The following is a 12,486-nucleotide window of genomic DNA, read 5'->3' on the forward strand; positions in this document are numbered from 1 at the left end:
AGCAGACTGATTTGATTATTTTTGGTGGAAAAATTATAAACTCTTGCGATTTTTAACGTCATTAAGTTTACTTCGCGCTTTTATTTCACACTTCGGAGAGAGAAAATAACTAAATTTCACGCCTTACTGATGCGAGCTGCACAATAGCGTGAAATGAACAAATAGACTCCTATTCAAATTTTTCACACTTGGTGTGATTTTAGCGGTTTTATTTCACCAGGCGGAAAACTGTTCAAATACCAAATTTGTGCGAGCCTAACTGTCTTGCATTGAGCGGGAAATTCAACACTTTTTTGCGCGCGAAAACTGTTTCTAATTAAGAATTCTAGGAAATAATTAAAGTCTCAAATTTGAATTGATGAAACTTTGTTATACTTAATTTCCTTTTTAATTTCTTTGCGTTTGCTTTGATCATTTCAATGATTGAAAAAAGGCTTCATAGTAATAGTAGAAACAGAATGTTATAAATGCGAGCATGTGTTGTATTACAAACATATATGATAAGCTCAAAGAAATTTTTCTCTGTAATGGGATATCTTGTGCTTTTGTTGTACAAATATTTGTTGTTTAATCAATAAAGTCAATCACGTTTTTGTGTTTTTCACAATCGCGATAAGTACTCTTAGAACGCATACGGGGAAAATATTTGATATTATTGAAAACGGAAACCTGAAATAGAAAGAATACAAAACAAATTGGAAAATCATCAATCTGTTTTGAATTTTTAATTTTCCGTTTGCATTTTTTCATGTCACGGGGGATTTTCGCCGGCCTTAAAATTTGGATAACATTAAAAAGGAGAGCAATATGCGTCCATACAATAAAACAGCTAAATGAGCTTCCGCAACGCAAGAAAAACACCTTGTCCATTTTCCACCAATCAGATTGCTTTAAACTGGTGATAATTTTTAATTTCTGCTCTTTTTTAAAGCCTATGAAGTGAAAATAATAAGAGGGAAAGCTCTATTGTTTGAGTGACAGGAAAAGCTGAGTTGACTTGGATTACAAGATTAGAAGTTACCAATTTTATTAAAAGACAACTCTTCAAATAAATTCAATGAAGCGACGCTCTAATCTTTTATCTTAATAAAGAAGACGAATTCCATAATTAATTCGATCAATTCGACTAGTTTCATTTTCATTCGAGACTTCCCTGTAATTTGTCTTAAAATTTATTGTTTCTTCGCTGTCAAGACAAATCCCAATTTAGTTTATATTAGATCAGAATTCGTCAAAAGCGGTTCATTGACTGTTATTTCATATAACTGACTATTCCTTGGTTTGTATTTACAAGTTGTTTATCGCACTGTTCAACTGTTTATTAGTTTTGTGCTTTGTTGTTTCCTACCCAAAAATGGAGCAAGCAACTTTCGACGCTTTGTCGACTTTCTTCCAATTTGTGTACGCACTTATCTGCTTATTTGGAGTCGGAGGTATGTGCCATAAATTGCCTAAAAATCAGTTCTTGTAAAATGCCTGATATCACTAACAAGTTCACTTTCTCATTTTATAATCTATTCATAAGGAGATAACAATAATACCGTTTTTTATACTGGTATACTCTTTGAGACGAGTGTGATAGAAAAACTTGACAGAAAGCTTTCGAAATTCGCTAAATTATGAATTATTTAGATGGAAAAGCTTAGTTTTTTTACGCTTAGAAAGCAGCAAACTTATGTTTGTAATCGATAAATTATATGTGTAGCCGTTTCCAATCTTACTTTGAGCCACCGAATCTTTTGTTTAAGAGCAATTTCATTGTTGCATTAATTAAAGACTCCTTAGAGATTTCTTTTTTTTAGCAAAGCTTGACTTATTGACAGCAAAATCGAGGTGCATCTAAATTATAAAGAGAAATCGGATCTTTTCATCAATTGCCCCCCCCCCTTTTGCAAAAGAGGTGGCTATTTTTGAATAGAATTTAAGCGAGCCATTTATTGACCAATCAGAGACGACTAATAACTTTCCACACATGCACATACTATGTTAAATTGAATAGAATAAAATACGCCATGGTATGGCAACTAGCCGAACCGGAATACAAAGTGAAAAGAATTTCCGAATGGCAGGTCGCTGGGCGCGCTTCGCCCGCGTCGCGGCTTCGCCGCGATAACCGACCCGCGATTTCTGGATTACATCCTACAGCGCGTGAGAGGCATGGCCGTGAACAGCAGTCCGCAATTGCACTTAAACTGATATTCGGCTATCTAAACTGTTGGCCAGGTAATATCGTGGTAAAGTATAGCACAGAAGGGGATGGCGATTCTCTACTAAGTACCAAGGAGGGGGGGGGGGCAATTGTTGAAAAGATCCGAGAAATCTTATCAAGAAACGCATACAGAATTGATAAGTTATTTTCATGGGAAAAATAATTTTGTGAGAAAAAGTTACATTATAAAATAATTTGTTTGTAAACAACCAACAAGCATTTTTTACAGAAAAAATCATTCAGAAGCGAAGCAAAAGTTTTTTTCTTGAAATAGGGAAGAAAGCATTTCATGCAAATTTTAGTGAATGTTAAACAGAATATGCGTTCGCAATTTGAACCTGTAGATTTCAAAATTAGCTTTTATTTTAAAAAATTGACATTATTTTTTCGCAACTGAGCTACCATAACACGTAATTTTTAATCGTGATTTGATTAGAAAATTAAAGTTTTACAATCTTGTCACATGGGCAAGGAGCGCATTTTTTGATTTTCATTTGCAAAATGAGCTCAATGAAAACCCCTTTTTTGGGTGAACATTTAACAGTTTTTGCACCTGAACACTCCTTTTAAGATTTTTTTTACTTTTTGCCATTACAAGTCTTCAGAAAAATTATAGCACGCATTATGTTACAACAATAATACGTAAGGGGTCCATTGGTCCAACCCGAGCTCTAATAAGCTGAGGGATAATAGTTTCTTAGCAATGGGTGTACGAACAGTGATTTTTCTGTACAAAAAATTACCACTAGCTGTATGAAAATCTTAGATGGAAATACTAAACTGATTCAAATTCTTTTAACGTCAAAAAAGAGAATTTTTAAAAACTAGATAACTAAAACTTGTATTTCTGAATTTTTGTTTCAAGAAACATTATGTTAAGAACTTAGCGTTGCTTTGATTTGATTGTCAGTCAAAACTAAGCATTGTATACAAAAGAAGAAACACAATTAACGCCAAACAGTAACTTTGGCAAAAGTTTTGCTCTATGTAAATGAATTTTTGATTGGATTGCATGTAGTCATGCTGTATTTCTATGCACATCATGAATGGAAAATAATATTATCAATAAAGAACATTTCTTTCAAATATCGAGCGGTTTTGTTTCCGGAAGGACTCGAAGCAATTTTATGAATTGTTCTTTATTTTTTGTTCGAAAAAGAACCAATTATCTAATAGAACATTCTGTTGTAAATATTATGCAACAAGGAAGCCACAGTATATCAGGATGATTTGCATTTAAGTTTAATTTGGAAACTCATGTAAATCATGTAACCAAATTAGTCAATAAGTCACCTTAAGAAATTGCGTTGTTTCGCGTATTTTTAGAACTATTAACCCAATGAAATTTTCATTTCACTGATTCACATTGCTGACAACTTTCAGAAAAAAATTGCGGAAAAAAACTGAAAGTGATCAGGCTTCATAAAAGTTTTACCCTGATTGTTTTGATTTCTGTAGAATTATTTAAACTGAGCAGCCGAATGGCCAAAACATTTAAGAGCAGAAAAAAGTAGAAAAAAAACTTTTTCTAGGTGAAAACCCAAAGACAGAACTGTAAAATTTAAAAAAAGATCAATTGGTTTTTGACAAAAAACCCTTATTAAATAAGATTAATATCTCAGTTTCCAATAGCATCAATAAAGATAACTTTGATGATGCATGTTTGTTTTAGTGAATCTAATTTCCAATAAAACTTTTGAGGAAAGTCTATAAACCCTTTTTTCAATTTTTGCTTTGTTCTCTGCGTGAACTGACATGCTAGAAAGCAATTATTTGCTGTTAAATAATATCTAAATTAGTTAATTTTTTTTTGATAAAAAAATAGCAGCAAGGCGTCGATACAAAGCGGTTTTATTGTCCAATCTCGAATCAACATAATCCGTCAAAAAGATCAAAAAATTGAACTCACTAAAATTGTGTACATTGAAAGTTTTGTCATTTTAACTCAGAATTCAGTCCATTTGTTGTAATATTTGTCAGAAAGCTGTGTTCAAGGGAATATCAAGTCGTTTTCTTAATTTTTCTCATCGATTAAACTTAATGGTGCCCTCCGAATGGCAGAAAACTGCTAAATTAGTAGTTTGTCGGTCATTTAACAGTTGTATAACAAATATTTAACATAAAAAATACTTCAAAAAATAATCGTTTTAAACAAATCTTAGGTGTTGCAGTTTTGGTTCAAAATAGTTGTTAAACTTTCTTCAGTCAGTCTTCCGTTTTTTAAAGCTCTGTCAAATCATCTGTCAACCTCCCAAAATTTGTAGGATAATTATAACCATACGGAAACAGCCGGTTTCCCGGGCTTTTCGCAGGATTTTTCACTTCTAATGATTTGCAGAACATCCGATAACTAAACAAAATTCAGACAATTTTTTTTCCATATTTTGATTCCTTTAAAGAAGTTTCCTCGAAAAGCTTTTCCGAAAGTTCGTCGCTTTTTGTTTTGCTAAAAACAGAAAATTTACTTCAAACCTATTGATTCAACAAAAATTAAGTTTCAACTTTGATTGGGTGACTTTCAATACTATTTGCTCGCATTTTTAACGCCCGTTTTGGATCTCTTTAAAAGGATCTAAATTTTTTTAAAGTTTTTTTCCGGTTTCTAATAATTTATTTTGACAGGCTGGCACGGCCTTGAGTAGTCGAAAAACAACATTTTCTTTTTCTCAAGAAAAAGCGGAATATCCGCTCCTCACTCATTTTTTTTTAAAAATCAGTTGAAAGAACACGAAGCATTAGCGTCTGATGAACTGCTCCCGAATTAATGGTGGGGTACTAATGAACTGCTTGTTGCTTGAGTGTCCAAGGAGGAGGAGGTGAATAGTTTACTACGGGGCTTCATTTCACAAGACGTTGATAGAAGTTATCATAGACCTATAGTAAGTAAAGAGAAATGTAACCAATTTTGATGCAGCTCGCTTTGGGCTTTTATTAGTGAACTGCCTTCAATTGAGCTGAGCTATTTAAAACTGTGAATATAGATTCCACAAAACTCAAAAGTCAATTGAAAAGGCACAAAGAGACACATACACGTTAGAAAAGAATTAGTCAGTCAACAAGTGAATTTTGAGATCTTAAAAAACCCATATTGACGTCCAAACCAATTTGGAGTGACAAAAAAGTAGGAAAAAGTGGGATTTTTAAGCGGATATTTTGTTTCCTTTCTAATAAAGTATAGCGTCACGGAAAGACGGCGGTTCTAGCTTCAAAAATGATTAAAATTGAACAGCTTTACAAAATTGGTCAGCAATCATAAAATTGGAATTATAAAACCTGACAGCAATTAAATGTTCAAAAAAGACAATTAAGTCTCCAAAAGTTCTGCCCCCAACTTCGTTTCCCGATCCATTTTTTCGAGGATGTTGAAAACTGCTTACTACTTTGGACCAGAATAAACGCTTTGTACTTTTCAGCTTATATTTTTGATGAACTTTCTTCTTTCCTGCTTTCAATGGTGTATATTGAATGATTGAAATGAGACTGCACGATTAGTTGAAAGTAAGCCGGATTCTAACCAGTGAAACGTTAAATTACCAAATGCTCTTTAGAGAAAAAACGCCGCTCTCGATTATATGCTATATTTTTCAAAATCAAACTGCTTCCATTATCATCAAGAGCAATATTTATGCTAAACCTTTTTATGTTGAAACTTCCCCTAGAATAATTCTTATACAACAGCAAAATTATTGGGATGATAAATACGCTAGAGTTCCGAGTAATTACGTACATGGTCAAAATCATTTTGAGTGATCTGCGCAGGTTTCCGATAGCTGCCGTTTCTAGCTCTACTTTGAGGCGTTTTTAAACATTAAAGCAAGCTCAAATATAAATCCATCAACTGTTCCTGAACAGGGGAAAAGGGGCGCTTCATTTAGGAAAAAGGGTATATAGGATTGAAAATAAAATACTCAATCGCTGAACAACTAATATCCGCAAACGTCATTATTCATCATTTTACTGAAAGCTTTGGCCATTTTTAATTTGTCTGAGAAGAAACCTATTACACTATATCAAAACCCTTGCGCCATACCTTAAATGCAATATCTGTATATTTTGTTGGGGGTATAGTTTTTCGGGCGCCATTATTGACTATAAATTGTGGGGGTGGAGAAATTTTAGGAAACTATTGCCATTAAATTTCCCGTATAGCTCTTCATTCAATCAATCAATTGGGTATACTGCCCTCATGCTGTCTACAAGTGGCGAGTCACGCTAATTGGGGGCGTCTAATTAGGGTTTTAATACACCTCCACTTCGGGCTAGCTCAATTGTCAATTTGTGATTTGAGAGGCGGTGATCCGATTTTATCCGTGCTGTACATGAACTAATTTATTACAATTATGGTGGCTTGTATGGTGACTTGTAAGAATAGTGAAAACTAATTGTAAAGTTTGAAGTACAAATTAACCACTATGATTTCTTCTAATTCCACCTCCCAAACAAGAAACTAGCTCGCAATGATTGGACTGAACTGATTTGGTAGAAATTTTTTATGCGACCCAATTCCGGCAGGCATTTAGTTTTAATTCGATCCAATTTAATTATAGGTTGTGTACTGAACTAAATTGGATGCGCGATTTGAAGGTTGGCTAAAAATAAAAGGCTGGTGTGTAAGTAAATAAAACATGTTCAACGGTTTTTTTAAATTTATATAGCAAACAAACAATTGTTGAACAGATTTTGTTCCAATTTTCCATGAAATGGAAGTTAGGAAGCGTAAAAATTTTTTGTTCAATAAAATGTTGCCGATCCAAATCAGCGGTTGTAAAAATACCCCAGTGTAGAGCACCTGAAAAACTGAATTCCTTGAGTAAAAGGTTTCTGAAAACTTCACAATCTTAGCAAAAAAACTTAAGAGTCAAACTTTCGGTGTTTCTTCTATACAGACAGAAAGTTTCATCTGCGTACATAAAGTTGTTTTAGTGCAGATGCTTTAATTTTTTAATTTCGGATTTTTTTAGTCAATTTTCTCGAAGAGCAAAGAAAAAAAGAAGCTCAAAACTGTTACATGATCATTCAAAAAGGACAACAAAAAAGAACATTTTTCCAAAAATTTTAAAATTTATTTTCTCAACAAACTAATTTTGATTTATGTACGTATTATGTCAAATGATATCACAGGTGTCATTTTATTTATACAAATAATTTTACCAGGAAAAAAGATATCTTCATAAATGAGGAAAAAATAATGAGAAAAACTGTTACATGATCATTGAAATATGACAACAAAAAAGAACATTTTTCCAGAAATTTTAAAATTTCTCTTCTCAACAAACTAATTTTGACTTATGTACGTATTATGTCAAGTGATATCACACGTGTCTTTTTATTTATACAAATAATTATACCAGGAAAAAGATATCTTCATAAATGAGGAAAAACTATTGAGAAAAACTGTTGACGATGATCGTAACACTTGCTAAATTTTTATCAATTTTTATCAATTCATTTCCTCTGGCATTGTTTTGTCAAAAAATTTCTGGCAGAAAAATTAAACCAAGCAGTAAATTTTGATAGTTGAAATGAAAACTCGTTTTTAAAAGTTTTCCTCTCCTCTTTTTAGGAACATAAAAACAATATAATACAAAAAACACATGAACAGAATTAGCATCATTTTGGAAGTAGTGCAACATTACGCTAGGGAAATCAAGGTAAGAATTTTAGATAGAAGAAAAACAAAAAAAAACATTGGCTCATTGCCAATTAGAAAACCATACGAGAGTTTTCAAAAGATTTATCTGCAGTGCCATTTTAGACCCCAATGATATTGAAACTGAATGCGAGGAGGAAGTTTTTTAAGAACACTCATATATGTTCAAAAAAGACGCGATTTTTCTTTTTTTTTCAAGGATACTACAATCTAATTCCAATTTTTTTATCATGCTATGCAGCAGTTTGCAAACACTACATCAATTTATTTACACTGCAATCGTAGAATAATGGAAAAGTTTAGTTTAAGTTGAAATTTTACTGGTATTTTTTAAAATTTAAGCTGTTTCTAAAAAGTTTTTGTCCAAATTTTGTTTTGTTCTGTGTTGTGAAGTTTTGGGGAAATTACTTGAACTACTTTGCATTGCTATACTATATGAAGCTTGATTGAAATCGTACTACCTCTAGGAAATTGTACTACATTTTTATTATTATTTATAATTATCATTTAAAAAATAACTTTTGCTAATTGTTCTTATCAAATTTTTGTTTATTTTTTATTATATGCGTACAGATTATTTGAATATCACTTAGTGAAAACCATTTTACAGTTCTATACTTATACATGCTATAGGCAATTTTTGTGCATACATTTGTCCTTTCAATTTCAATAAGTTAGTTTTTTAAAAGGTTTGAGAAAAATTATTTGATTGTCAAAAAACAAAACGCAATGTTATTTGAAGAAGTACTTTTCAGAAAATGATAAGCAGCCAATTAAAAAGTCATAATTCTAAGTTGATTCAGAAGATAAAAATTGCAAAATTTCTGAATAAAGTGTTTTAAAGTGTTTTTCTAAATTAAAAGCACTCAGTCCTGATTATGGAAGCAATTTAAATTGTCATATAATAAAAAAGACATTCTTGAAGAAAGAATATAATAAAACTGGTAATTCTAAAATAATGTTGTCTTTTACTAAAAAAGCGGCTGGAGTAGGTTTTTGTTCTCCGTTTTTATAGGTAAAAAACATGCTCGGGAAGGTGACTTCAGCATACAGAAACAGCAAATTTGATAACCGCTAAAATTAACTATTATTTTTAAATGCTGATTATAGAAAATTTAAACAAAGTAACAGCACAAAAACGAGTTTAATTGTATTTTCTGGCGTCAAGATTTTCTAGCATGGGCCAGTTAAAATTTTAAATTGGATTTCTTCGAACTTTTTTTGCAAAGGTTTAGAAGACAAACTACCCGTTCTTCAATTAACATCATTGTTTTTAGCTCTGCCGTTAATCACATGTCCTAGTTTTCGAGGGATCCATCCTCATTTGATAACTAAACTTGTTCAAATATGAGTGAATTAAATCATGAGCATTTGTTACGTAAATTTAAATTGTCTCCAATAGAAATTTTACCACAAAATTGAACAATTAGGGAAAAAAATTAACGAAACATTTTCTACACTTACTAACAAAAAAAACCAATGCAGAAAAAAAATAAAATACGATTGGAACAAAAATTGACCAACATTTTCTTTTGTAGATATTTTTTCAATTGGAACTTGGTCGAGATAGATGAACTCCAAACATTATCATACATGTAAGTTCACCGCTCGATTTCTACTTGAAAGAAAAACTTTGGGAAAAAATTTGCGAAGCGATGAACTTACGCAACATCAGTGTCTCAATTTCAGCGATTGAAAAATTTTCACCCCATTTTGTCCAAAGAGGTGACAGGAGAAATTCAATCAACCATCGCAAATGTGTTCCCGTTTTGTCACCTAAAAGACATATGTTCTGACTTCCGCAGTTCATTAGCATGGATTCCGTCTAACCTAACAAAATTAAAAGTTTAAAGGAAATTCAAAAGGCAATTACAGCTGAATTTGGCGGTAATTTACTTTCATTGATGCTATAAAAATCATCACATTCACAATCAAACCAACCCCGCCCACGTACAGGCGTTTGCCGGGTTTAAGAAAGTAAAATAATTTGACATTCTGATGATCACGGAAAGATTAGGGAAAATAAATTTTATCATATCCCATTTCATCAGTGACCCTTTTTGACCAATCCTATTTAAATCGTTAATATGCACATCCAATATTGGGTGAACAACCGAGGATAGCCATGCTCAAAATGAACTTACCCGGGTCGAGATGTCAGCGCCGTTTCAGCGCGTTATTTTGTAAGAAGTGCGCTGAATGTGCTAAAATTATGTAAGAAATGAGCTGAATGCGCTGAAATGCGCTGAAACGAGCTGAAACGCGCTGATTTTTAGCGCAAAAATCTTACATAATTTTGCACTGGTAAATGCGCTGAAACGTTGTAAGAAATGTAGTCAAATTTCAGCGCATTTCTTAAAATTTTTTAGTCGATTTAAACGCTAGTTGACAACGTTTCCTCATTTTCGAACCATTTAGTTTCCCTTATATAACGAATAACTTTTTCTTAAAAAATGCGCTGAAAAGCTCTGAAAATATGTAAGAAATGCGCTGAATTTTTAGCGCATTTCTCACTCAATTTCAGCGCATTTCTTCTTAAACTGTCTATTAATATAAAATTAAATTAGATAGGAAGAAGTTCAGGAACCTTTGGCGCAGTGGATTGGGTGAAGGCGGCGGCACCGGAGAGCAGGGTTTGATTCTCAGTGATAGCTATTTTTTGAAAACTCTTGCAAACTTCTTGCAAAGTTTCAGCGCATTTCAGCACATTTCAGCGCATTTTTATGTAAGGTTTTTGCGCTGATTTTTTAAAAAAATCAGCGCATTTCAGCGCATTTCTCACATAAATTTTCTCGACCCGGGTAAATAGCAAACAAGGAGGCTCGGTAATGTGCGTTTGCACATAGTGTTCGACCCTGCTCATGCACGTTTTGATTTAATTGTCTACCAAATGGGGTAGAGATAGAAAACTTTCAAACACTCAGATATCGTTCAACGTACAACTAAGTAAAAATGCTGGATTAGAGGGCCAATCAGACTTGCATTTATGAGAGTACTGGACAAAACAAACATAAAAATCAAATAAAAGCAATCATTAATTACGATCAAAACACGATGTCTTTATTTGAAAAAAAATTTACAACAATAGAAAACGGAATCAGAGAAAATCTGAAAAAAAAAATTACGTTGTACTCCATTAGAAAAGACCTGTCAAAAATGAGACTCGGTAACAGGTTGACAAGGAAGACCAAAGAGGGGCGAAGTTCTAAAATATGTGTTTACTTTTGAAAACAACAAAATTCAAATAGAAGTAAACCTATGCCTATCAAAAAGCCTCATTAAGAAGGTTAGTTTATACATAGCAATCAATTCAGACCTGTCATTATCAATCAGGTAACTACAAAAAAACGACACAAAATAAATTAATTCAACTAGAAAGCGGTTTCGCAACCGTCAGGACCATAGGCTACTCAAGGAAGGACTAAATATCTTCAATTGCACATTCTTTCAAAGTCAATTGGTTCACCCCATTCGTGTGATAACGTAGCAAGAAAACAAAATAACTCAGCATTGAGCAAATATTTAAAAATAGCTCTTATGAAAATGCGTAGTATCAGAGCCAAGAAACCATTAGTTGAAAAAATTCATTATAAAGATTAGGTCTGAGACCACAAGGAAAAGGATGCGATCTGTGTTTACGAAGACTAGCTACAGAATTGACCAATAAAATTTTAAAAAATCTCAAAAATCCATCCGATTCTCCTTCAAAATATATTTTCAATACTTCAAACGAAACATAATCTTTCAATTTAAAACAAAAACAGATTAGCTTGCATCTGCTCAGGAAACCAGTAGTGCTTTTCAGTTTTAAGATTGAATCATAGGAAGACAAAAAACAAAACATACGGACAGAACCCAAAATATTACAAACAATTTATTGAAATAAAGAGTTGAAGCCATTGAAAGTACAAGACCAAGAAAACCAATAAAAATTTATTTAAAATTTTTGCTTGGCTTATAAATGGGTTCTTCTTTGTAACCAATTTTTAAGAAAAAGACAAGAAAAAGAACCACAAATATTTGGCAGAAAAAAACTACCAATTTTTGTTGAAAACTTGATTCAAAGCTCTAAGGACGTTAGTGTTTTCTTTAAAAATACTTCCTTACAAAACTTTTTCTTTACAAAAATTAATTCAAAGTCATCAAAATCGTTATCTAAAATGAAATCAAAAAAGAAAGTTTTAAAAAAGCGCAGTGATTCAATTATGACTTTTGACTATTAGGGGTATGTCGTACGACAACAATAAAATCATCAATTGGAGGCAAAAACAAAAAAAGTACAAGTTTTGTGAGAAAACGCAGCCGTTAAAACTGTGAACTATCCGCAGAAATCTTTAGCAACACTCTTCTGTGCATTTGTTCAGTATCAATTGGAGCTTTTTTGAAAAGGAGAAGTATGACAGCGTTAAATTCAAGATAATATGCAAAAAATAACAAGACTTTTATGAAATTTCGTTGTAAGAAAGTTAAGAAAACATCAGTTGAAAACAAAATCAACTTAAAGAGTTTCTTTTATTTCAGATGGAGTAGGTTTTGCCTGTTTTTAATGCAACGAGGCTACATTTGGACAGAAGTATGATTTTAAAAAAGCAAACTTCTAAACTTCACTGAGATTTTCTTAAAAAAA

General features: G+C 32.3%; 1 protein-coding gene across 1 annotated transcript in view; it reads left to right on the forward strand.

The window, feature by feature from the left end:
• The first annotated feature begins 889 nt into the window (after window positions 1–889).
• Window positions 890–12,486, forward strand: part of LOC142346248 (G-protein coupled receptor 54-like) — a 71,805-nt gene continuing 60,208 nt past the window's right edge. The window contains exon 1 of the mRNA XM_075398763.1: window positions 890–1,433. Within this exon, the coding sequence (XP_075254878.1) occupies window positions 1,355–1,433 (79 nt within the window). The 5' untranslated portion in view covers window positions 890–1,354. The remainder of the gene's footprint in view (window positions 1,434–12,486) is intronic.

The sequence above is a fragment of the Convolutriloba macropyga genome, chromosome 9 (genome assembly GCF_964194025.1).
Source record: "Convolutriloba macropyga chromosome 9, txConMacr16.3, whole genome shotgun sequence".
NCBI classification, from domain to species: Eukaryota; Metazoa; Xenacoelomorpha; order Acoela; family Convolutidae; genus Convolutriloba; species Convolutriloba macropyga.